Raw genomic sequence first — 27757 nt, forward strand, 5'->3', positions numbered from 1 at the left:
GTCATTTGGGTGAAGGAGGAATTGGTGTCCTAGAAGGAAAAAAATGAGCCAAATGCCTTCCATCTTATGAAAGCTTCTGTGCCTGTGTGCAATTCTCTCTTGCCAGGGTGGGCAGACAAATGGGCATCTGCAAGCCTGACTTTAAAATATTGTGTGGGACATTTCCTACCATTACGCAGAGTGAGGAGTGTGTCTTGGGTGACAGATAGGAAATGGGAACAGCAGCAAAACACACACACACCCCAGGTGTTGTAGGATGTGCTGTCCCATCTCCAGTGTTGAATTGAGGCTGCCTATACATCTGGCTTCTGTATGTGGAATGAGGAGGTACTAAACCATCCTTTGCCTGAGGTAGTGAGGCACTGTGCATATCACTCCTAGAAAATGGTTGTGGATATGGAAACTCATGAGACCAAAAATTAAGATGACTCCAGAGCTGAGAGGGCGCAGTAGGGAGTCCCGCCACAATGATGTAGAATGGAAAGTGAGAGGGAAGGGAGGAGGGCACCAAATTTTGGCTTCGCACAGTGTGCCACTGAAATTTGAAAGCCCAAAGTCTGCCACTGACCCCATCAAATGCAGTGAGACTTGTGTATGACTGTGCTGTAAATGAATTAGTGTCTACAACCTATTGCTAAGCTCCAAAGATAATAGAAATCTACATTAGCCAGAAATCCACTGCACATGTAAAGGTAACCTTGCCTTCATTTGCACTGAGAGTTCCTGAAAGTTCTTCAAATGCTCTAGTTTGCCAGTAAGTGTCACCTCTGTTTTATCCTAGCTATAACTTAAGCCAACTGGCTCTGAGCCAGATCCTGCCAAGCAGGCAGATTATTTTGCATACTTGTGCTTATTGAGGTGGTACTGGTTTCTGCTGGTGGCACCAGAATCTGAAGCCTCACGAACTCTCCTTCTCCATGGTTGGTCCTCTTGTTGAAATCTATTTATCAAAATGTTCTGAAAAGCTCAACAATAGGGTGCCCTGAAGGTAGAGGAGAAACGGCTTGAAAAGGGAAACATCAGAAACATTCAGGAATGTTTCCTTGTACATTGGCCAAAAAGCTTGCATTTCTAGTTGAAAAATAAACTAGTTGTTTGTTGCCACCTATACTTAATATTTTATAACTCTATGAGTATGTGGCCATTTCTCGGGGTGGGGGGATAGCGTGCCAATTACTCAAAAAGCCTGAAAGGGCAGTTCTGGATGATCAATATTATATGCACGTATATACATAAAGCGGCATAAAATACTTAACATCTAAAGAGTGATGCACTATAATCAACGCGGTCTGCATTGCATCAATGAAGTCTGCATCAGATAAACCCCATATAAATGGGAGAGAGTGAAATAGGCGTCAGAAGCAATGTACAAAAGGAGTTCGCTTAATTGTAATGGGTAAGGTGTTCCACAACCTAAGCCCAGGCGTGCAAAATGCCCTCTGCTTTCTAGAAGCAAGGGAAGCATCATGTGGAACCCTTAATAATGACGCTTCAGGTGCGTGTAAAAAGCAGGCAGGCCTGTGGCCTTTCCACTCAAAAATGCCAGTTTTTGCAGCTGGCACTAGCTCTGTACTACTGCCCCTTTGCCCTTGCCCATGAGAGGGAGCTGTGCTCACCTTGAACTGGGGCTGCTCTAATTCAAGCACAGATGTGCACCTAATCAACCCTCCTGTATCACAGCTACATACTGCTCACTAGTGCTCAGCATATTGTATTTCCCACTTCTGTGGTGATGTGCAGCATATATCGCTCAAGTTCCAGTGCTGGCATTACCAGTCAAAAGGACCTCAGGGAGAGACCTCAGTCTGATACCTTGGAGAGGCACCATCAATCAGACCCAGTATAAAGTTGCTTTGTTATGTTGAAACTTAAGTGCACGACTCCCTCCTTAGCCCCTGCCTGGACTAAACCCAACTTAATAGGCATTAATTTACAGCTGATCAGGCAGCTTTAACAAAGCTTTCCATTTCATGCCATCTGCCACATCAATGCAAGAGCAAAAGTCTAGAAATAAGGAGCAATGTATTACTGACACCAAAGAGCAATAGGCACTCAACTTTACCGTACAATTTTTTAAAAAAATATTGAAATGTTTGATAAAATCAGTGCCTTCACTGATGAATTTATGTGGATATGAATTTATGCAACAATCCATTTAAAACTGGCTACTGTCAGACAAATAATCTGTGCAGCCAAAGAGGCTTCATAAGGGCCAAAAGGCATTTAGGGTAGGGTTGCCATGCCTGGTTTTGGGGGCCAGTATGCCCATCTGGGCAGATTTTTGAATGAAATGTCTGGTTTTTTCGGGGGGGTATTATTATTGGGGGGGTAGGGGCATGCGCATACCACCGAAGGGTGGGAGAGGGCAGGCTCTCTTCAGAGTCAGCCACTCTCTGCCGCCTTCATGTGCCGCATCTGTGTCCCGGAAACAGAAGTGCCACAGCAGAGTCTGGAGCGCCGTCACTGCCGCCCCTTTCCAGTGCCCGCTCCTGGCTGTGCTGTTTCCCAAGACCCTGTTTGCATGAGGCTCCAAATTGCCGCTGCCGGGGGTGACTCTGGGCCGCTGAGCAGCTAGGCAATGGAGCCGCCTCTCCCATTCAGGCCTTTGGCCTCCAAGTGGCCAGTGGCAAGGTCGTATCCAGGATCAGGCCCAGGCAGTGAGACTCGTCTCTCCGTGGCCTCTCTGGTCCTGCCTGGCCTTTCCCAGCAGCAGTGGCAGCAGCCCCCAACAGCTGCTCAAGCCGTGTTGGATGGGACGTGGCTGGCGATTGCAGCAGCAGCAGCGGTTCCACGGCCTCTCCGTTCCTGCCTGCAGCTTCCTCTTGGATGCAGCTTGAGCAGCCATTTGGGGTCACTGCTGCTGCTGCTGCTGGGGAAGGCCCAAGCAGGATTGGAGAGACTGCCTGCCCCGGCCGGATCCTGCATACGACCTTGCTGGTGGCCACGTAGAGGCCGAAAGCCTGAAAAGGATAGCAGAGCCCGTCAGTGGCCCAGAGTCACCCCCGGCACCAGCAAGCAGGAGCCTCCGTGTGAAGGGTAAGTCTGTCAATATGGCCACCCTAAGAGAGGGGAGGGATGGAGGGGGAGAGCAGGCGGGTGAGGAAGGGGTTAGTGGCAGGGAGGAGGCTAGCGACGGAGATGCGGGGTGATGGTAGGGTGCAGGTCCGTCTTACCCATAGAGGCTAGTGGCACAGGGAGCCACAACGCCAATTCCTGGAGGGTGCCAGGCAAGAGTCCGGGGAACACCAAACGAGCGCACTGAGTGAGCAAGGGTGTGTGCAGCGCTCCCGCCGAGCGTTGGCTCAGTTTTTTCCCTTTTAGCCTGCAAACGCCGAATTCTGCGGGGCGCCAGAAGGCTAAAAGGGAAAAAACCGAGCCAGCGGGAGCGGCACACAGGCCCTTGCTCGCTCGGAGCAGTCCTGCTTGCTCAGTGTGCTGCCTGCCGTGGCCACCACGGCACGAAGCAGCCAGCTGAGCCGGGAGGCGCCGTGTCCAGCCTCTGCCTCTTCCCTGCTGGAGGAGCCACCCTCCAGCCACTGCCCACCTCCTCCAGGCCTAAAAAAAGGTTGAAAACTCTGGGAAAGTGGGGGGGGGGGCACCAGAGTGATCTTTGCACCATGGTGCTGGATGTGCTTAAGACGGCACCCGCCAGATATGCTTAAATTGGGTTTGTGCCCTTCAGAATGTGGCAACCCTAATTGAGGGTGACGTGTGAGTTATTCCTGTTTCCACTTCTGTGCAGCTCCTATTGCTCATCTTTTCCATTTGTTTATTTATTAATACACCAGGTAAATAACCTGTCATGATGTTGGCTAAGTACAGCAGTCACTGAGCCCCATCCTAAATGCTCCTCGATGGGTGTAGCAGGGTTTGCCTCTTCCACTCAGCAGCCCTCTCTTTTCTGCAGCATCCAAACTGATAAGCTGACTCTCTTAAGCAGGTGCCCAGCTTGAATTCCTGGATCGATGGAAACCATACAGGAGCAGTCCTTGTAAGGTCTAGAAACTGCTTTAAAAGGGAAGGGGGGGGGACCTAGAGCTGCTTTGGAAAAATATGCTCCATTGTGGAGCTAGCATTTCTAGTGTTTATAAAACCAAAACTTGCTGTTGGTTTCAAGTCGTGTTTACTTTTGAAGGTCATTAATTTCCCAGAGACAGACAGGTAGATTGATGAAACCAAGGTCATTTGGGAAGAACGAGTGTGCTGGGAGATTAAAAACTCGCCACTTACTCCACAGTGAAAACCTTGTTTTGTAGAATTCCTCAGCTGCCTGGGCTCTGGCCTTGGAGATTTTTGCAGGCACTTGGGTGAATGCTTCATTGTTGCTAACTTGCGTCCATCTGTAACTGTGGGGTGTCATGGGGCAGACTTCACTTAATAGTCACTTCTTGTTAAAGGCTGGAGCTGGGAGAGGGAATGCAAGCAGATGCCCAATGGTCAAATTCTCTTAAGGGTGGAAATGGTGAGGGAGGATGTAGCTCTCGCAAAACACTCCTGCAAAGCAGAGAATAGAACCCAATGTACTTTTTTTCACACACAACCCCCCCAAAAAAACACAGAGAAGCATATATTTCTTACCACAATATTTTCATTCAAATGAATGTGTCCATTTAAAATGAGAGTATTATGGTAAGAAATGAATGCATTTCTTCATTTCTTTTTAAACTCAGCCAAGGACACTCGTTTTCACATAAATACTGTGGTGTTTTGAATCTGGGTTTATGAACCTGAACAAAATGATTGACCAAGGAGAGTAGGCTTGGCTGTGGAGTGAAGATACTTTAGTCCTGTACTAATAATTAAACAGAAATTGTTTAACACTTCCCCCCATACCACTGAGTGCATCCTTGAAAAAAGAAAGAGGCTCCAAATTCATTCATTTTAATACTGTCCAGCTTGTGGAAAGAGATTCCTGTCAGAGAAACACAATCAGTCAAAATCTAAAGGCACAATCCAATACATTTTTACTTGGAAGTTAGTCCTACTGTGTTCAGTGCAACTTGGGTTGCAATCCTTGCATACTTAAACTGGAACTAATAGACCTTGATATTAGAGGCACTGTTCTCTAATATCATGCCACTAAATGTCCCAGAGAACTACCTGGCTCAGTGGTTGACCTTACACCCAACAATGCAGACATCTCTCCTTAGGGTTTTGTGGATCTCAGGTGAGATGATCTGCTGTACCTTGTAGGGCTAAATAACTGGTAGATTGTCTCTTTGCATATTGCTGGGACTTATTTCTTGTGACTCATTTTTGAAAGAATTCACTTCTGTCTTCTGGGACAGCCCACCTGAAAGAGAAGATTCCTTCCTCTATGCTTTCCTTGTTCAGTTCGACACACTCATCCTGCTGCACGCTGCATTTCTATCTTTCCATTCCTCCCCCCAATCCCCTATTTCCCCCCATTGCCTCCTAACCCTCTCACCCAAGCAATGCTGGGAACTTCTCATAAAGTTCATGTCTGAGAGGCAGAGGGCTGGTTCATATACTTAACAGCTCTAGTGATTCCATATGTTACCCTACACCCCACTGTTCATATGACTGAAGGTGGAAGGATTGTACAGATCAGATATACACTTCAGATCATGGGTTGTTTCTTATGTGGGGGGAGCAAGTCCCTTTGTTGCTTAGAGACCAAGAAAACAGGCCTGATCTGGAAGTCCTTACGGAGCAATACCTTGCTATATGATGGTTTTGGCCTATTCAGTGTTCTGGTGGCTTTTACGTGCAGCAGGTATGGCTTGGCATATTTCCATGTCCAACCATTCCCTTCTGGACATAACTCATTAATGGTATGCAAGCTGAGCCATAGGTACATGCACATAAACAGACACACACGATTTCTTATTTGACTTTAACTGACCCATCCCTTTTACCAAACATAATTTGTTGTATTTCTCTCTCCCGCCACACTATCCAAGTTGCAGCACAACAAAGTGAGATGGATTTTCTCTGTCTCTGTTTTGTGGAGAGACTCACAGAGACTTTTCTAGAAGGAATACTCTCAGGAATGTTTGATAATTGCCATTGTAAGGGCCTTTTTTCAGCCAGAACTCACCAGAACTCAGTTCCGGCACCTCTCAGGTAGACGCCATTGCCATTATAAGAGAACAAGAGAGGCATTCATGGTGAGTTCCAGCACCTCTTTTTCTAATAAAATAGAAATGTAAAATGGCCATTGTTATAGGCCAGAATATGTGAAGTAGGCAGCCCTGCTTCCTTCTACAACTTGACTGTGAGGCATGGAGTCAGGGAAGAAGCTGCAGCTATCTTGGAAGCCATGGAGCTACACCTTGATGGTCAAGAGCATACTGCAAAGTAGAGTGGAAATTTTCCAGCAGAAGGTTCTAGGCTTTATATCTGATGGTTATTTTGCAACCCAAAGATAAAGCTATCAATGGCTAGACATGATGGATAACCTTTGCCTCCATCATTGGTAGTAGTGCTTCTGAATACCAGCCACTGGAAGCTGCAGGAAGAGAGAGTGTTCTTGTGTTCAAATCCTGTTTGCTGGTTTCCTTCAGGCCACTTTGAGAACAGGATGTTGGACTAGACGGGCCATTGGCCTGATCCAGCAGGCTCTTCTTGTGTTCTTGTGTGTAGAAAGAAGCTCCGCTTGATTGCAAAGAATGCATGGGCAGCATCAGTGAATTTGAGACGCTCACCACCTTGTGCTCAATTAACCTAACATCCAACGTTGTGGCTCTCTGGAGAAACCATCCAACTAATCCATAATGGGTTGCTATCATGTAACTGGATCTCAGTGCTGTAAGTGGACCCAAGACTATTAGTAATCAAACTGCACTCAGTAAAGTAGTTTATATGAAGTCTGCTGCACTCCATCCTTTCTGGCAGACACTTTAGAACCATAATTACCATCATCTCTCTCTTTAATACAATCATTGTGCTTCTGTCATTGCAGGATATTCTAGAAGCTAAGGAGGGACTGCTCATTTCCTAGATACTTACTGTGCAGTGCACAAATTAAGGACAGTGTCAGATGTACGTCTCAATTTCCCTACTTCTTGTGGGTTTAACAGAGACTCTTAAAGCTACTCGAGCATTAGCTTATTGTGGTTTAATAAAGTACACTATATTATATTTGGCTCAAGGGACCCATTCCACACAGATGCCAATTTCCAAAGGCAGGTTTGAAAGCACAGCCCAGTTACACAGACCTCTCTGTTAGTGGCTTACAGGAGCGATTCAGATGCGGGTGGATCGGCAGTTTTAATAAAAATAACTCCTGCCTGGTAATTATGGCCCCACTTGCACGAGGTGCTGAAGTACCCTCAGCAAGAAATTCCACAAAGCCTTCCCAAGGGAACTGGGGGATATTAAGTATCCTGCAAATTTTCTCCACTGAGGGCAGTGATGTGAGGGGGGCGGCAAGAATCGTAAAGACACTTCACTGAACAATTATAGGTTTGGGGTTTTTCTTCTTCTTGGTGGTAGCTGTTTCACAGCTTCTTATCAACCGCTCAATGTGGATGGCAATTCACAGTGGTTAGTGCCAGCCTCTCACTTTTTGTGGAAGACGTGGAAAGGCCATGTCAATATCAACCCACAGCCAGCCTATATAGGGGTACATTTTTGTCATGCTAGGTTCCATTCCACGGTGGTAAAGTAATGTCCCCTCCAGCTATCACTGTAGTGCAGTTTCTGTCAGTGTTTCCATTTATAAACCTCTATTTTAAGCACTGTTGTAAATGCATACTTTGGGTTGCAATTCAGTCCGTAATATATTTGACCAGCTTTAGGTTTTTTTATTATTATTATGTTAAACTCCTATGAACGATGGGAAAAGGCTGCCTTCCTAATTTTAGCATTTGCCAGCTATGGCCCAGATTCAGAGGCCTGACCTACTCAATGGACACGTTTCGTGGTGGTTTTTCTTAAAGAGCACCACTGTGCCCATCCTTATCCTGTGCCACATGGCAATCTGCTTTTCAGAACAAAGTGTCAGGGGAAATACAGTAGGCGAGCAGAAGCACATTCTACAATTGAAGAAGATGAAAAATGACTGGATTTTCATAAGACTTCAGCCCTCTCCAGATGTAATAATAATAATAATAATAATTATACTCTGCCCATCTGGCTGGGTTCCCCCAGTCACTCTGGGCAGCTTCCAAAAGAATATTAAAGACATGATAGAACATAAAACATTTAAAACTTCCCTAAACAGATGTCTTCTAAAAGTCAGATAGTTGTCTATTTCCTTGACATGGAGGGCATTCCACAGGGCGGGCGCCACTACTGAGAAGGCCCTCTGCCCTGTAAACTCACTTCTTGCAGTGAGGGAACCGCCAGAAGGCCCTCGGCGCTGGATCTCAGTGTCCGGGCTGAACGATGGGGGTGGAGGCACTCCTTCGGGTATACAGTTACTAAACAGGAGCAATATACATGGAACAATAGAACTCCCTGCTCCTCTCTCTGGCATGCACTGTGCCCTACAGAAATCTGGAAACCCCAGAATAGAGTTTGGGGGTCTGCAAGGAGAGAAGAGTGGGGAAGTTCCTTGTGCATGACTCTTTGCACTGACAGAACAAGTTACTTAGTGCTGCACTGGTTGCAACACTATATTTGTAACCTATTTTTAAAAGCCTTCAAAACTTAATAACAGAAACAACATTCTTCGCAAATACTAATGTCTTTTCTTAAGCAAACTTCAAAGATAAAATACAAACTTGGGAAAATTACAGAGACAATTAGATATTCACAGTGATGAGGCATTTTATAAGACTTCATCAATTTTTCTTGTGGTTAATACCGAATTAATATAAATTTCAGTTGCGTAACAGAAGTGTAGCTTGGCAAAAAAAAAGTAATAAAAGAATGTGCTTACAGTGGTTCCAGTCCTCACTATTTTACTAGTGCTCCAAACCTGAGCACCAAATAACAAGTGAAGTGCTTCAGGAACTATTAGAGCAACATAAGTCAAACTATTTATGGAAAGGTAGATGATTGCCAATGCTGGTGGTAGTCTTAAACCTAATAAATTTTTCCTCCAGTTGCTGTTGGCAGAAAAATAAATGACCAAATATTTGAATGAGTCAGTCTGATCAATTGAGTGGCCATCTATCATCTAGCTATAACTTTGAAGTTTATGTCTGAAAAACCGTAATCTTCATTTTTGACATCATTAATGGCTAGATGTTCTGCCAAAGGATAATTGCTAAAAAATAAAATAAAATAGTAGTCTAGGTCTTTGTAACCCTAATCAATGCTGTGCCAATAGGATTCTGTCATCTGCATACAGCAGAATTATTGTTCTTGGGTACTTCCTCTTCATTGAAACCATGCCACCAATCTAGAGCTTGACAAAAAGAGAAGCCAGAAGATGCCCTTACCAGACTATTTATTGGACCAGTAATTTAAGCACTGGAATGAATGCAATTTTGGACCTCTGTCTTACAATTTCCTACCTAGCAATAGATGCTTAGCTTTGTTTGTCATCCCCAATTTCTGTCACGAGTAGTCTCAATTAATATGATGGACAGCTACCTAAAAATTGGCAGAGAAGGCAAAAAGAAATTGCTTCTCACCTTCAGTTTTATATCTCTGGATGCTTACTCATTCAGCAGAGCATTGTCCATTTTCCCTTGATGCCCCAGTTGCCTGGCATTTGCTGTCTCTGCACCGCACTTTGTCAGTAAGTATTTAAATATTTTCTGAAAATGCATTTCTTTTCCTGAGCCAATTTAAACCTTAAACTCAGCCTCTAATATTTAAACTGAAACTTTTCCTGGTTAAACAGTTATATGGGATCATAAGTATTAAACATTTGCAGGTGGCTTTTCTAGGTTTTGTAGGAAACGGGTTCATTTTTAAGAAGAAGGTTTATCCAGAATATGAACACTCTTTTTTTGGCTATTTTTATGCTGCGATGCTATACCTTGGAGGAAGCTTCTTTGAACCCAATGAGCCTTACTTCTGAATAGATATGTATATTGTGATGTCAAACGTTTAACAGTGCAATCCCATGTATGTCTACTCAGAAGTAAGCCCCACTGGCTCCTTTTCGTCTTATGGAAAAACATTCAGCTGTGTGGGACTGCACCTGAAATCTTTAATATATATATATATATATATATATATATATATATATATATATATCACTGTTTTAATGATTTTATGATGCTCATATATTTATGAAAGTGCAGATTATAAATATTTCAATAAGTAAATAAGCAATCAGATCCTCACTTTCAAAGGCTCTCCCTTCTAGGACAGAAAAGCAGACACACAAACTCTACCCCAATAGATCATCCTGCTCTCAGCCTGCCTTCCAATTGTTCCCTTCAACCATTGTGATTGCTCACCCCTCGCCCACCAAACATCAAAATTTGTAGGAACACATGAAAACATGAGTTAGAGGTTTCTCAGTGTACACACACACCTTGGTGCTGATAGGTAGCCTATGGGTTGCACAGCCCATTTGACACTGGAGAACTTTATGCTATTTAGCTCCTCGCTGAGGTGAAGTGTTTGTGTATATCCTTGTCACACGAGGTATGCATTCATTGGCCTAATTTCTCCATGGTTCATTTTGTGTTTGAATGGAAAACATACTTGTGGGCAAAACTATTTCTAAAGTAAACACTTAATTCTGTGTTACATCTTTGAACCTGCAGGCTAACATCATGTGGTTTCAACTTCAACCCTTTACAAGAAATTATTAATGTAATCTGTCAAAGCCACACAATATAGGTGGCTGTTCAAAAAAGAAAGAAAGAGAGTGAGAGAGTGAGAAAGAAGCCGAGGCATGAAAGTTTTGCTCGAAACATTCCTTGACAAGCTCTCTCGCTGCCCTTTTTCTTGTCTGCATAGAGGAATTCACTGAGGGTGAATTATTCCTGACATCCAGCTAGACCTTCCTCAGGTCAACCATTTTATTCCCAAGTCTGTTGAAATTAAGCGCAGCACGAAGCTCAGGAGAATTTTTCAGTGTTTGATAACACCTGTGTGGAACAGAGATTCCACTGTGCAAACGTTAAAGCACACTTACTCACCAACACTGTAAGTCAGGGAAGTCGAACATTCACCCTGTGTTTGCTCTAAAAGTTTGGCCTTTCTGTGCTTTCACATCAGGTTAAGCAACAGAGTTATAAAATTCACAGTGACAAGTTCGGTGTTTTGCTTGAATATCAAGCTTCCCCCCCCCCCCATAAAGAGAGTTCTGTTACTTAAATACCATCTCAGTTTTATGTGACAGGCGTTTTCAGGAAACCATAGATAATTCAGTGGAAAGTTCCCTGTCATTCTGAGGTGCATTTTATTTATTGATTTGGTCAAAATAGGAAGACTGCTGTATAAGAAACCTGATCCTAAAGCCACAGGCAGGGTCTCTATGCTGGTATAGCGAACCCACCCTGGGATCAACATATAGGGCTTCTTGTGAAATTTGACCTCTAGGAATTCTATAAGGAATTACCTGGTTCATAAATTTCATACCCAGGTGAGGATCCAAATCTTGGCTATTTACAGGATTTTACGCTCTTTCCTAAAGTTGCAACACAACTCAGGGTTTAAATTATTAAAATATGGATTGGAATGCAAATTTTGTGAAAACACACACACTTAAAGACATGTTTTAAGAGGTTTTTTTTAAATAGCAAAATACAGATTGATGCTGAAAGAGGATTAATCAGAACTGCGGTAAAAACTTGTGAAAGTGATGTTGACATCGTGATCAAGCAAAGCATTTCATAATGAAAACAGATAGCCTTTAATTTCATTTTGAGAGCAGTTATTATGTTTTCAATGCACTTCATGTGCTTCATCTCAGGGATGATAATACAGAAGTCACAGATGCTGGAACAGATACCCAAAAGCAGTTTAAGCCTGCAGTTCAGTATTAGTCCAACAATGTTACACACAGCTGGGACTAGGCGGGGTGAGGAACAAATGGGGTGGAGGGTAGGAATTGAGCGGGAAAGTAGTGGGCAGGGGAGGGATTAAGCAGCTTCTCCTCCCTCCAGTCTTGTGTTCTGAATTTCTCACTTGTGGCAATGCAATGTTCACAAGTAAGTCCCTGTGAGTTCAGCTAATGTCCTTGGGAATCCTACTATCTTCCATTCTGTGGACAGGACCAAGTCAGTATAGATGTCGATGAGACAGGAGTCTAAACACGCTGGAAATGTGGGCTTGGGAGAGCACAACACTGTTTGAGATTCTGTCCTGCCATGTGATGACCAAAACCTTCCTGACACACCACATGTGGAAGGTGTTGAGCCATCACTCCTCCCAGTTGTAAGTTGCCCACAACTCACTTCCATAAGGCAGTGTGCTCAACACACAAGCCTAGTAGACTTTCATCTTGGTACTGGATGTTAACGTCACATTCTTCCATACCCTTTTGGAAAGACAAGCCATTGCTGTAGCTGCCTTGCCATGGCACTTGTCCAGCTCTGCATCAATGGAGAGATTGCTGGTTATGGTGGAACCCTGGAAAACAAAATTGTCTACCACCTCAAGCGTCTGATCACCAGTGCTGATGTGTGGCGTGTTGGTGACTTGCTGACCCAATGGTCTTTGTAAGGCTGGTGGTAATGCCGAACTCCCTGCCAGCTTGGACGGTTGGTGAGTCTCCATAGAACTTCATTGGAGTATGCCGTCAAGACTGTGTCATCTGCAAACAGCATCTCTCGAATAAGGAATGACAAAGTCCAATTTCCACTGCCACACCCTACTGTAGCTTCATTGATTCCTCTCTTAATAATTCCTGATCTACACAATCTGGAAATATTTAAATTGCCCAGAGACTCAGTAAACACCCCAGAGCAGAAGGAAGGAAACAATATCCTTCTGTCCTCTTTAAAAATGATCTATATATCGTGGGGTGGGGGTGGGAATATTAGCAAGACTTTCCAAAGCTTGACCAAACACCAGAGAGTTCTGGCTCATTCCCATATTTTATTTCTTGCATATTACCAGATGTGAAATGATTAGGAACTAGACTTGTCTGGTTTACATTTGTGCCTATGATATACATAAAAAAACTATGGTTTCAGTTGTGTTCACAGAAATGTCAGGAGTCACAGGCATAGGGTTAATGTGGTATCATGATCTCAGAAGAAGGGGAGGGAGAAACTGCTAGATTTACTCTAGGCAATTTAAAAAATCTTTTCAGATTTTTAAAGAGTTAGCATGGGGGTGGGATAGTACTCACTTTTAACAATAACCCCTTGACTATGTTTCTTCAAATAGTCTCAGCAATTTGCTCGAGGCTCTAAGTGATTCTGATAAGTACTGTTGTCTTTTCACATACTTGCCTTTTCACACACTGATTTCTGTTGATCTGTCTTCAGCCTGTCACTGTCAACTCCAAGGCGGCCTTCACCAATCCGATGCCCTCCAGACGTTTTGGACTACAACTTCTGCCCGCCCCAGCAAGCCCTGTCTGAACTGGCTGAGGCTGTTTGGAGCTGTAGTCCCAAACATCTAAATGATACTAGGTTGCTGAAGGCTGTCCCAAGGGAACTGGTGGGCCCTTGTGGAGAGAGAGTGAGACAGGGCGCAGAGTATAGGGGGTGGAGGGGGCATCAGCCCCCTCAATATTTGGGGGCACGGGGCTCAGGCCCCAATATTGAGGGAGCTGACACCCCCCCACCGGCCTGCCACTGGGTGAGTGCTCAGCAGCCATTTGGGACGCACAAGGGTGAACATCACCCTATGCGTGCAGCCCAGTTGCATGTGATGTCATGCACACATGATGTGCCCCCCCAATGTTGGGCGCAACTCAGTGCACCTTGAGTGGGATGAAAAGTAGAAGAAGCTTGGGTGATAGCCCTTGAGAAACAAGAACAGTTTGCCCTCCCCCCTCATAGCACCACAAAATATTTTGCTGTGATAGCCCAAAGAAGAGAGGAAAAATAGGAGTTCAATATATTAAAAGAAGCATATCAATTTTATTTTCTCACCCCCAAACCTCAGGGTTGTACCCAATCTGTGTATATGAATTTTCAGTAAATAATTCTGCACCCTGACTAGATCGTGGCTGCAGAGTATACTGCATAAAGGAATGGCAGGCTTCCAGGTAGAAGAGGAGGAACAGATCACTCAGATATAGCTTGTACCTCTTGCCTGGGAAAAACCCAAACTAGATTCTGTAGGTGATCACTGCATCAGCTGTAATAAGGTATATGAGAACTTGGCAGAAGAATACTATGGGTTTTCCTCTAGGTTCAGTGGTGCAAGCCATTACTTGTGCGACTGCAGTTCAGTTCCACTCCTCTCTCTGGCAAGACGGGCAGAGCTGACTGCCGCCACCCTACTTGCCAGAAAACTTTCACCACGCCTTTGGAAATGTCAAAATTCTGTTGTGGAGAGGAAAATTTTGGCGCCACAAATCCAATCTGTACAGAGATCTTAGCAAGGGATTCAGAGACAACTGTGTACTGTAGATCAGGCTGGATCCCTGCCATAGTTGTTCCTGGAACTGGCTGATTCCCCAAACATGAGGTGTCAGAACATCTGTCACATCCCAACATTTTGTTTTCCTCAGTCCCAGCCCACTCAGTATGGGGGATTTCCTCCTATCACTCAGATCCAACAGCCTTGGAAAGCCAAAACACTAAACAGGTAGCCATTGTGATGAGTGACTGTCTGGATAATCTGTAATGGAATGGGTCTGGACCTGAATATTACAACTGCATCGGTATGGCCAATCCTTTAAAATGTAAAACCTAAATCTCATCCTGATTCTTGCAGCTCATTCTGATTCTTGCAGCCTGGACAGTTTTCTCTAATCCTTATCTACTTCATTATTATCTTAGATCTTTTCTAGTGCTGGTTATTAAGTTCTTCAGCCTTATTTCTATTAACATAACTATTTGTCATTCATTTGTAATTTAGCAAACTCTGCAGATTCTCATGCAATATCTTTGTTGCAAGAAGCAACCCATCTTTTATCATCACTGCGAAAATGCAAGAACTCATATAACCCCTGTTTTGGTTTTGTTTATTAAAAAATAAAAGCTCTACAGGTTGCTCCAAGGAGTATTTAAAACTCCAAATGATGTGAGTCTCAAAATATCTAAAAGAAAGCCTTCTTCTCTGTAGGCCAGCCCAGGAAATTCTGATCACTAGAGGAGGTCCTTCTGTTGGTTCAGCTACATTCAGAGGTTCAGGGAGGGGGGTGGCACATGAGAAGGCCTTCTCAGTGATAGTCCTAAGAATATGGCTCTCCCCACAGAGGCTCATCTGGCACCATCTCTTTACAGCTTCTGTCGATGGCTGATTTTGGTGCCTTCCTTTTAACATGTTGTATGGATTATAATTCAGAGCTTATCTCCTGTGTTTCTTTTTACTATTTTCATCATGTTTAATTACACACCCTGAAGGACTGTTGTTACTAATACTAATAAGAATAATTATGTAATTGGCATGTTTCAAAAACAAGCAAATTATAGAGCTGGAATGGATCCCAAATGTAATCTAGTCCAACACTAAATGTCATGAACCTGGTTCAACTCTGAAGTTGATTTTAAAGAGGTGACTTTTGCCTATGCTGGAAAAGTGGGTAGTTTCTACATACATGTATTTGAGCTTAGAAAGTAGAGATCATAGAAGAGATCATGGATTCAGAGTTGGAAGGGACCCTGAGGATCATCTAGGCCAACCCCCTGCAGTCCAGGAATATGCAGCTGTCTCTTATGGGGATTGAACCTACAACCTTGGCGTTATCAGCACCATGCTTTAACCAACTGAGCTGTCAGAGGCCCCAAGAATAATTCCTATCCAGCCATCTTTGTGGTGCCACCGCTAGAAGCAACCATGACTGTGGTCATTGATTTTTTTTACAGTGCAGGATTGATGTTTTTGAACAGAAACAGATAATTCAGATAGATTGATGTACTTATTGTTTCTGCGTAAATAGTAGGGATACAATTGTGTTGGGGCACCAGATAATCCATAGCATCAGCACCTTTCAAAATGCTGTCTGATAAACAACAACATTTCTAGGCAGTCCTAATGTTATCCTTATTTTTGCGGATTGAACTTTCCCCTGCAACATCAGTGCTTCACAGAATATCACATGTCATGTTTCTGTGGCCATAAATCCAGAATGTTCCCTTTTGTATAATTTTGATATGAGCACCATCCACGATTTTTAGATAATAAATGTTTAGTTGTGTCATTGGTTGGAGATTAATTAGATTCTGTCAAATATAAAATATTCATTGGAAAATGTTTCTTCTTGCCTAAGCATCCTTTAGTGTATTATTTAAAGGTGTATATCATGAATAGTATCATTTGGAAATAGGTCCCATTAAATCACTGGGACTTACTTCCAAATAAACATGCTTGGTGTTGAGGTACCTATTTGTTTGTTTCCCATGTTGTGCATAAACAACTTTCTAAATGATTCTAATAGGCAGCAAATATTATTTGGGGTGCACATACACAATGACTTAATTTATGCCATGGTGAGAGGAGTGTCTGCCACCAACCACCACTGGGACAAATTTCAAATCCAAATAGATATTTTGAATATTTCAGCTGACATGAACAGGAAAATATTACAGTCCCACAGTTCTGTCGTCATTATACCCAGTAGAAGGCTTTGGGGGGAGAAAGCATTGGGGCTGATTAAACATTTTCAACACCTCACAGTGCCTGTTAAACAGTGGGAGAAATGACTTGAAATTGAAAAGTCTTGCATTATCTGGGAAAGTAATATTATATAATTCATCCTTTATAAAAGCCACAAGCTGCTGTGTAGAAAGAATGGGTTACAATTCTGGTAAATTCTGTGTCAAAACAGCAATCACAAGGCACTCCTTTTTCTTACAATGTGCGAAATTGGCACCAGACTTTTTGCATTATTGTAACATTCCTCTAACAGGAATCCATTTGGGTAAATTCCCCTGCACTAAAGAAATGTATCTAAAAACCAACGTAACTGTTTCAGAAATCATTCTTAGCTCTGTAGCCATGTTCCTCCCGATAATTATCTCAACCACATAGCCATAACTGAATTGTTTTAAAAGCGGCAAAGTCTCCAGATAATATCTGAAGCCTAGAGCATAAATTGGCAGTATGAAGGCTGGGCTTCTCTGAGATTAAAAGGAGTCAGATGGAGATTCTGAATGAACAGAACATAGATTCTAGCCCTGTTCAGGCAATGCACATTCCTGAACAGGGAATGTAAACACCAGTAAGGGGAACGAGGGTTATGCCTGAGAGCCTCACTTACAATATCACAGCATGCACTGGCCACCACTCGCTTCACCTCTGACCATTCTGTATTGGTCACATGGGGTTCTTGATCACACAGATCAATTGATCACGCAAAGATCATGCCTTTCCACTCAGTACAGAAAAGTCAGGCTGACGTATGTGGGGTCTGGCATAAGAATGCTGGGTACAGGCCTGACATGCATGTCCACATCTAGGGATGAGGTAGGGGGTGTGATTCAGTTTGCATCTAAAGGCAAACTTACCTGATTGGCACTTTCCAAAATGATACACAAACCAAAACTCAGCGATCCTTCAAAATTTGCACATTATAAATTTTGTATTGCTGTTCTCCAGCCAAACAGCATGTACCAAAATGTAGGTGCTCTAGAAAAATGTTTGTGTAAATGCATATATTAGTGAAAAAAACATTAAAATGCACTCTATTGGGGAATATTGCATTGCAAAAATGTGTATCTTAGGAACGCATTGTGAAAAAATGTATAACTGGAAAAATTGCGTACAAAAATGTGTGTAGAAGGAGGAAATTCACAATAAGACTCTGCTGAAATATCTTCAGGATGAACCTGAGAATGGGAAAATAATAAGAAGAAAAAGAATGGGAAAATAAGAACCTGAAAGAAACCAAAATTGACACATCCACCCAACCCTACCAACACTCTTGTTCATGCTTTCATTCCCTGTTCAGCCATAACAATGGAAAAGAACTGGGAATTAGTATGAATTCAAGTACTGGATATAACTCTTCCATTGAAATAATGGAGTTTACAAGTGCTTGACTTTGGCGTGATTGCCAAAAGAACCTGAACATGTAAGACATATGAAGCTCTGTTCAGAACTTGTGCTCTGTGCTATGAAGACAGCTCTGAATGCCACATGATTTGGCCTACATCTGACCTTCAACATTCCTGAAATGTAAATGTAGCTGTGTATCCCACGTTTTAGTGCAGATGTACCCTCCCCCTCCTCACAACATGGATTTAAATAATGCAAGCAATCTGTTTCCATTTTAGGTTGTCCAGGACCCAAGAAGAATGAGTTTTTGACAAGTGTTTTGGATGCGCTCTCCACAGACATGGTGCATGCAGTCTCTGATCCTTCCAGCAGGTGAGTTAGTTTGGCTCCAGTCCCCTGTGTGCTTTAGAAAGTAATTCTGGTTGTCACTTTTCCTCTCTCTTTACTTTTGTGGAAGACAGCTAGAGCTTAATGAGAGTTATCAAATATAATTTAAACCACAGCTCAACACTGATCTTTTAAATGAAAAAGGGATCAAGTAGAATATGAGCAGGGTGAATTGCCCCACTTCTGAGTAACTACAGCCTGCTCCCATACATTGGGGATTAAGAGGAAGGGCTTCCTTATAAAAGGGCATGACTTCTGCAGGTAGGCTTGAGCCAAGTGATTTCCTTCCACCTTAGAAATTAATCACTGGCTCTTCGGAAATTTTTCCATTTAGAAAAGTAACAAGATGCAATGAATCTACAACACAGAGACTTTTGAAAGGGGGTTAGACTGAGAGTGTGCAATGAGTGCTCTGAAATGATCTGATGCTGTCACATAGGTAAATCATGAAGGAGGTGTGCCCTAGGGATGGGAGAGGGATATGATTTGGTCCACGTTTTAACATGAACCTACCTAGTTCGCACTGCCTGAAACAATGCATGAGCCGTCCTTCAAAATTCACACATCTCCAAATTTTGCAATGGCGTTTGCCAACAAAGAAAGAGTTTGCAATGCACACATCATGGGAAAGCATGCATAACAATGCATACATCTGTGAAAATAATATACAAAAGTTCGTTGCATTCGGGGGCATCGCTTGCAAAAATAAACCAGGGAGAAATGCACATTCAAATGCTGATGGATATTCTTGGTTCAAAACATGGCAAACATGTGGCAAACTGAACATAAGATCAGTTTTTAATTGTGCAGGCTGAATATCACCCAAAAAAAGCACCCTTAGATCAAATTACTATATTGGTTAGGATCATATAAACTCACTGTGAGATTTCCCTTTATCAGGTCACTGAATTTTGGCAATGCTGCAAACAGTAGTGGGCGGTGAATTGTCATGGGTGGGACATGTTCTCCTGGCTTCTCAACACAGCAGAACACTACCACCTTCCAATAGAATGAGGGATGAAGCTGGGGGAGATCAGCGCATGGCAGTGGAGCCACACACACTAAACCTGCGCCTTGCCCCCCTTTCTCTTCGTAAGCAGCAGCAACCCACCATGTTGGGAAGCTGAGAGAGCAACAAAGCCCCACCCGTGTCATCTCGCTGACTGCTGCTGGTTGCAAGGATGTTTAAGAGCAAGGCTTCATCTTCCAAAGATAGCAGACCGCAGCCCCAGCCTAGCTAAAGTTAGTTTTGACTAAATCCTATTGAAAGCAGTGGGAGTTGAGTTGGTCATGATTAACCTGGGACTAAGTCATAACTAGCTTTAGCTGGACGATAGCCAGCATGCTGAAATAAAAGACACCAAGCCATTAGTCAAAGGCAGTGAAGTCATCCAATAAAGCATTTCATTTCGTTTTCTGCAGTGGGCAGTTTTACACTTCGCATGGAAAAGAAAATAGCCTCTGTTTCTCCCAGTAAAATTTATAAATTCATAAAAATATATTACATGCCATTTAGGCGCATTGGAAGTTGCTGGCTGTGTGCCAAGTGGAACACTCTTTCCTTTCTTTTAATGCAACGTGATGCCGTAAGAGCCATGATATAATTTTGAGCAACACACTTTGCTCATGTTGTGACTATTACTTTTGCCGCTGGGAAAGGTATTTCAGGGTCTTTTTGGTTTTTAGCCTCATGTTGTTGCAGCTCAGTCACTAGATGTTCACGTTCCTCACCTGTTTGGACTTTCATCACATCAGTAAAATGTATTTTAAAAACTTGTCCCTTTTTAGCAGTAGCAAGGTCATGATCCACCAAAAATGGAGCATTAAGTCCACTTAATATTTTGTCCATTGAAACCAAATGGACTTATTAATATCCACAACAGTGGCTGGATTGTGCCCAATTATTTAAATTCAGTGGTGCATTTTAGAACTGAAGAGGCAGAATTCTGAGCTAGCTGAGAAATCTGATTAAGTTCTGAACATGTTTAGTTCTGAATATGCCTCCACTGTGTAAATCAGCTGTATTTGGTAATTCATTTGCTTTAATAGCGCTGACTATGCAATCCTATATGTGTCTTCTCTGAGTCTCATGTAATTCAGTGGGTATATAAGCAGTCTGATTAGTTGGACATAAAACTATCCGTTTCATCTTAAATTTCATAATCATCCTACCAAATGCATACAGCCTATGCGTAGCTGTTAATCTTCCTATCTTGGTACAAGATTGTCAGTTGCATTCTAGTTTTGCCTTTTGCAGCTTTGGGAGCACCTCCTCTCGATAGGCTGATTGCAGTGCAACGATAGGCTGAACCAAACAGAACCAAACCCAGTAGTGCCTTCACTGGCAAAGACAATGTTTACTCAGCCGCTATGGCGCACCTCAGACCCAGGCTGGCTACATCGAATGGAAAGTGGGGGAAAGAGAGGCAAGCTGATGTCTATGAGAAGCTCACAAGCAAGAAATTACGGGTAGAAATCCGCTCTTGGTGTATTGCCTCTGTGATACTGGAAGAGCAGTGGCAAGGAAGAGGTCAAGCAAAATAAGTTGTGTACGTGGTGTTTTTATCAGACACAAATCTGAGTATTCAGGGGGCTTCACAATGATTCCTCGTCCTGTTATTCCAGTAGCACAAGCAGCACAAATATGATGAAGGAATTGGGAGGGTCCAAGAGGGGAAACTGATAGTGAAGGTTTTATGCTCGCTTAATGGCCTATGTCTTTTGCAGGCTTTCAGAACCAGATCCTAATCACACTCTGGAGGAAAGAGTTGTCCACTGGTATTTTAAACAACTGGATAAGAATGCTAGTGGTGATATCGGTAAAAAAGAAATCAAGCCGTTTAAGAGATTCCTGAGGAAAAAGTCCAAGCCCAAGAAATGTGTGAAAAAGTTTGTGGAATATTGTGACGTGAATAATGACAAATCCTTAACGGTTCCAGAACTGATGGGTTGCCTGGGGGTTACGAAAGAAGATAACAAGGCAGACACAAAGAAACGTCATAGTAAGAAGATCTCCTAACTAGCTCTTTTATCACAGGTTTATGAGAAAGATATTGCATCTGGAGTTTCATAAGTTACTTGTGACTTATATGGAGAACTGGTTTTTACGAAAGCAGAGGTGACCTGCAACAAAATGTTGCAGCGTGGAGAGCTGCTTGTTCAGACCCACACCGTTTCCTCCATTTCCCCACTCCACCCCACTGACTTGGGTCAGTATTCCATTGCCACTGAGCACGCTCAGTTCCCAATGGACTATTTGGAGTAGGAGGTGTTCCACAGCCATTAGATTTTTTGTTTTGTTTTTTAACCCTCTCTGAAGATTTTCTTGTACTTCTGCGAAGCTCAGGATTCGTCCTGGCCTGCTGATATCTTCTTGTGTGGGGGTGTCATTATTTTGGCTATATAAAAAAACAACACTCACAGCCAGAACATCACAAATAGAGGAAATGATAAAGCCAGATGCCACAACTGGGTTACGGAGTCCAATATTTTGGAGATTTAGGCAGCGGAAGAACCCACCCAACTGGTGGCATACACACACATATATTTAATTGTAAAGCAATATCCTCATTTATTACATAGAAGTTTCCAAGATTTGTTTAAGGTCTTGCACAGAAACGATTCTTATGGTCAATTAACATACCATGTTTTCTTCCTTGACAGCTCCAAAAAATAATGGTGAAAGTACTCCTTCCAACAGGCAGGTAAGTGTGGAGAAGACACTTTTCCATTCTCCCAATAACTATGTTTAGCCTTATCTAGTCTGCATGTCTTGGCAATCACATTCACTGCCTGTGTTAGATACCCCACCCCAAGTCAAGGTACTGTATGCTTGTGAAACGAGGACGACTTATAAACGCCATCTCCAACTCCTCAAAAGATTCCATCAACGGTGTCTCTGAAAATTTTTACACATCACCTGGGAAGACAGGCAAACTAATGCCAGTGTACTGGAAGAAGCAAAGATCACCAGTGTCAAAGCAATGATTCTTCAACATCAACTTCGTTGGACTGGTCATGTTGTGTGGATGCCTGATTATCCTCCTCCAAAGCAATCACTCTACTTAAAAATGGTAAGCATAATGCTGGTGGTCAACAAAAGAGGTTTAAAGACTCCCTCAAGGCAAATCTAAAGAAATGTAGTATAAACACCGACAACTGGGAAACACTGGCCTGCGAGCGCTTCAGTTGGAGAACAGGCTTTACCAAAGGTGCCATGGGCTTTGAAGATGCTCAAACTCAGGACAAAAGTGAGAAATGTGCTAAGAGGAAGGCACGCTTGGCAAACCCTCACCATGATCAACTCCCGCCTGGAAGCCCATGTCCCCACTGTGGAAGGACATGTAGTTCCAGAACTGGCCTCCACGGTCACTTACGGACTCACTTTTAGAACCGTGTTTATGGAAGACAATCTTACTCAACTATGAGTGATTGCCAAAGAAGAAGAAGAAGAAGGGATAGTACTCAAGGCTGTCAAGTTAATACCACAAGCAGCACTCCCCTACCCTGGAAGTAAAAATACAAGAAAAAATTAAATAACTAACCATCTTATGTCCTTTCATGACATCCAGAAACATCTTACAGAAAAGCCACCTCTCAAAAGGATTTTTTTTAAATTTAAAAATAGTCATATGATGTCAGCCTTCCTTGGTGCTACATAGTCATACGATGTCAGTCATTTGCTTGATGCTACATTGACATGTCCAAAAGCCAGCAATTAATTTAGTGTAGGCTTTCACACCTTTGGTAGAACCTCACAGCTAAGAAAATGTTCTTATTTCTCCTCTGCTGAAGAAAGGGCCCAGAGGCTTAACTCCCCTCACATCCCTTAAGTTTGAAACAAGGCAGTCTGAAAACAATTACTGTGGTAGAAGTCCAAACCATTCAAAAGTTTATTTCAAGTATATAATAGCTGTTGCTGCCCCATGTGCTGCACACAGCTCTCAACGCATAATATATACCTCTCTCTCTCTCTCTCTCCCCCCTCCTGCTTTCCTGTAATCTGATAACAACATGTAACTTATATAGTGAAGCAGTTCTGTCATTTCTGGGTTTCTGCTCCTCCCCACCCCCTTTATTTGATTTGATTTCTTTAAATATTTTCGCTGACTCAGTCTCAATTATTTTAAAAGCTGGTGCTGTGAAATGATAGCCTTGAAATGGTCCTCACTGTGCAAACCATCTGTTGGCAGTTAACTGCTGCAGCGACGTGAGGCTATGAAGGTACCTCACAGATGCCAAAGGTGGCTTTCATCACGAGGCCTCGCGCTTGAAAGGAAGGCATTGGAAATGAATACGCCTGACAAGGAACGGTTTTAAAAGAAACCACCCACCTCAAAAGAGAACAATCAGCTCCATTTCCATCGGGGAATGGGCAATAGGGGGTGATAATAAGTGCTCTAGCATTTTCTATTTCACCAAGAGCTGATCTACACATTGTGGGGAATTAGGTGGTAAACTGAAGTGACAGAATTCTGGGCTGGAACACTTTTAGACTGTAGGCGAGAGGTTGTATTTTTGAATGCTCCCTCGTGGAAAAAGCTCACTACATGTGGAAAACTAAAACATCAGAGAGAGGACAAAGCTAAGCTCCACACTCTGGTGTGCTAAGCATTTAGCCTAGTATATTGCATAGAGAGTTTGGTTTAAAAACACACATCAGGAATAAGGAAACTGTGGTTTTTCAAATGTTGTTGGACTACAAATATCGTCATCCCTAACCATACTGGCAGAGGTTGATAGGAGTTGGGAGTCCAGCAACATCAGGGAGTTTACATGTTCCCAATCCCAATTTTACCTGTAGGAATATTCAGGCCTCTGATATCCCACCTGTGGTCTCAAGAGGACTGTACCACAGAGCATGTTCTAGACTGACTGTGATATACAGTGGTACCTCAGGTTACATACACTCCGCTAACCCAGAAATAGTGCTCCAGGTTAAGAACTTTGCTTCAGGATGAGAACAGAAATTGTGTTCTGGTGGTGCGGCGGCAGCAGGAGGCCCCATTAGCTGAAGTGGTGCTTTAGGTTAAGAACAGTTTCAGGTTAAGAACGGACCTCCGGAACGAATTAAGTACTTAACCCGAGGTACCACTGTATCTTTATTTGTGTCTATGATATCAACATATCAATTGTTTATTGCTATAATGTATATGATAGCAACATATATGTGACTCTGTTTTTCAAAATTTCTTTGGCAGCAAACCTCAAAGAAACAAGGCTGAACACTTCCTGTCCAAGGCAGATCTCTCAGATGCCTGGGAGACTCCCTCATCAAAAGGCAATTAAAAAAAGAAAGAAAGAAAGAAACCAAACAACCGTAGTATTTGCACTTTGTACTTTAAATGTAAATTCACTTTGTAGAAATGAGATATTTAACAGACATTTAAGAGAATCTGTGAAAATGTAGTAACAGCTTGTTTTTAAACAATTATCACATACAATGTATGTGCCTTTTATTGTCTGAAATCTGTACGTGTTGGAGGTGTAAAAGTTTGCATTTAATCTTTTTTTGAAAGAAGAATGTTCAGTTGGACATTAACATAGAAACTAGTAGTATTTTTCTGTTCAGTAATTTTGCTTGTTTTCTACATAGCTATTGATTTTTTATGAAGTTATACTGAAAACCTGCTCATTTCAAAGTCTACTGTACTCATAATTTTAATTAATCTCTGTGTTAAGGTTGCATGTTCCTTAGGCTTAAACCAAGAATTGGAAATTGTTGTTGACTTCTCGTGCACCTTATATAAGCAGAGGAACCTTTTCTCTGTTGGTGTTTAGAGGGTTAAAAAAAATGGCGTTGACTTTCTCCAGAGCACAGTTGCACAACAAGAATGCAACCACTAATTGATTGGAAATAAATACTTTGTAGATTTTCCTCTGTATTCCCCCCCTTAGAGGACTTCAGTATAATATATATTTTTCTTCCCCGTTCTTCCTGCTTTTGGGTAGGTTTAGTCAGCCTTTAAACTGGCAAGTATGTGGTGTCACTCAAAACAAAATCTGCCAAGCCCCAGAATAGACATAATAAGGCAATAAAGGGGCACAATTGTTCAGTATTGTAAATCTAATTATAAGGAGACAAAGAAGGTAGAACAGGCTTGTCAGTCTTTTCTTTTCCTTACACTTGGCTGAGCTGTGATATGCAACTTGCGGTGCCCCGGGATCTACAAAAAGGTAAAACTATCTCTTGAACAAATTATGAACAGTTATTTTAGGGAGGTGCAGTCAGCACAAGCTGCCCCTTAGGGCATCATTCTTGCCATCTGGGAGATGTTCTTACAAGTTTTCATACCTTTCCTATCATTTGGAGGGAGTTTTCTTTTTTCACCCCTTCCTGGAATGCCTGAAGGAAAGAGAACTTGCAGATGTGAACTTGATGGCAAAACATTTGAAAAACAAAAAATAACAATAAAGAACTTTCGCTTCAGACCTTGGACAGCAATAAATTATACAGTAAGCAGCCAGAGACAACAGCGTGTAGGGTAGGGAGAGTATGAGCATATAGATATCTTAGAGTTGAAAGGGATTCAAGGGTCATCTAGTCCAACCCCCTGCATTGCAGGAATCTCAGCTAAAGCAGATGGCCATCCAATCTCTGTTTAAAAACCTCAAATGGAGGAGAGACCACCACCTCTCATGGGAGTCTGTTCCACTGTCAGAAAATTTCCCCCCAAAATGGTCAGAATCTCCTTTCTTGCAACTTGAAGCCATTGGTTCGCGTCCTACCTTCCAGAGCAGGAGAAAACAAGCATGCTCCCTCCTCCATGTGACAGCCCTTAAGATATTTGAAGATGGCTATCATATCTCTTCTCAGTCTCCTCTTTTCCAGGCTAAACATACCCAGCTCCTTCAAGTGTTCCTCATAAGGCTTAGTTTCCAGACCCTTGATCATCTGGGTTGCCCTCTTCTGCACACGTTCCAGCTTGTCAACATCCTTCTTAAACTGTGGTGCCCAGAATTGGACACAGTATTCCAAGTGACTAAGGCAGAATAGAGTAGTACTATTACTTCCCTTGATCTGGACACTATATCTTCTCTTGATGCAGCCTAGAATAGCATTAGCATTTTTTGCTGCTGCATCACACTGTTGACTCATGTTAAGCTTGTGGTCCACCAAGACCACTAGATCCTTTTCACATGTACTCCTAGTAAGCCATGTGTCCCCCATCCTATATTTGTGCATCTGGTTCTTCCTGCCTTAGTGCAGAACCTTACATTTGTCCCTACTGAAATTCATTTTTGTTAACTTGCGCCCAGTTCTCCAATCTGTTAAGGTCCTTTTGAATTCTGATTTTGTCTTCTGCGGCTTTAGCTACCCTTCCCAATTTGGTGTCACCTGCAGATTTGATGTGCATCCCATCAATTCCTTTATCCAAGTTGTTTATAAAGATGTTGAACAACAACATGTCCAGGACAGAACCCTGTGGCTTCCCTCTTGTCACCTTTCCCCAGGATGATGGGGGACGATTAATGAGTAACCTTTAGGTTGAGTTAGTCAACCAGCTACAAATCCACCCAACAGATATCTCATCCAACCCACATTTTACCAGCTTCCTCATGAGAATTTCATGGGGGGGCTTTGTCAAAAGCCTTATTGAAATCAAAATACACTATGTCCACAGCATTTCCCTGATCCACCAAGTTTGCAATTCTATCAAGAAAAGAAAACAGATTGGTCTGGCATGACTTATTTTTGAGAAACCCATGCTGGGTCTTCGTAATCATAGCATCCTTTTCTAAACGCTCACAGACCATCTGTTGAATTATCAGTTGAGGGTGTGGGTGTGTGTGTGAAGTGGATTGTTGCAATTGTAACAATGAGCAGAAATCTCTTTAGTGGTTTTTTTTTTTTTTAAAGAACAAGATACATTTGAACAATGTGTAGAATAGCTGTTGACTAATTTTGTTCTGACTCAGCCTCTGTTACATTTATATCTGCATCTATAGCTACATGATAATATACTGCTGGGTGACTTTGTACTCACTGGAATTGGGCAAAAGAATATGGATCTTGTGGCCAGAGGCTTGAAGAGTAAAGAGAAGGGAACAAAAATGCTATTGTATGTTTATCTTTGTGTAAAGAAGCAAACATTTTTACTCGGAATTTATTTGATATCTTTTTTATAATGCTAAACATGTAGATTAAACATGTAGTATGCTCTGAAACTTACTCGGTTTGGTTATTATCCTAGGGCATATAGATAACCACAACATTTGGTTCCTCTTACCATTCGCACATGCTTTTCCAGGAACATCCACAGAATGATCAAGGTCCTGTGAAAGAGAACAGGCATGTACTAAGGGTCACACCATACTATTGGCTGAATACACAGTAACAAGCTGAGACACTTACTGCATAATAAACTTGCTTCCATTGACAAGTCATGTTCTCACACCATACCAGAGCTAGCAGATAGGTGATTTCACA

General features: G+C 42.5%; 1 protein-coding gene across 2 annotated transcripts in view; it reads left to right on the forward strand.

The window, feature by feature from the left end:
- The window catches only part of SMOC2 (SPARC related modular calcium binding 2), a 133047-nt gene extending 105866 nt beyond the window's left edge, over positions 1 to 27181 (forward strand). For both annotated transcript variants that reach the window (XM_083606083.1, XM_083606084.1), the window contains 4 exons: positions 18219 to 18312; positions 21055 to 21329; positions 21991 to 22031; positions 24528 to 27181. In XM_083606083.1, the coding sequence (XP_083462209.1) occupies positions 18219 to 18312; positions 21055 to 21329; positions 21991 to 22031; positions 24528 to 24551 (434 nt within the window). In that variant the 3' untranslated portion in view covers positions 24552 to 27181. The remainder of the gene's footprint in view (positions 1 to 18218; positions 18313 to 21054; positions 21330 to 21990; positions 22032 to 24527) is intronic.
- The last annotated feature ends 576 nt before the right edge of the window (positions 27182 to 27757 follow it).

The sequence above is a fragment of the Podarcis filfolensis genome (assembly GCF_964270895.1).
Source record: "Podarcis filfolensis genome assembly, chromosome: 3".
Classification (NCBI taxonomy): domain Eukaryota; kingdom Metazoa; phylum Chordata; class Lepidosauria; order Squamata; family Lacertidae; genus Podarcis; species Podarcis filfolensis.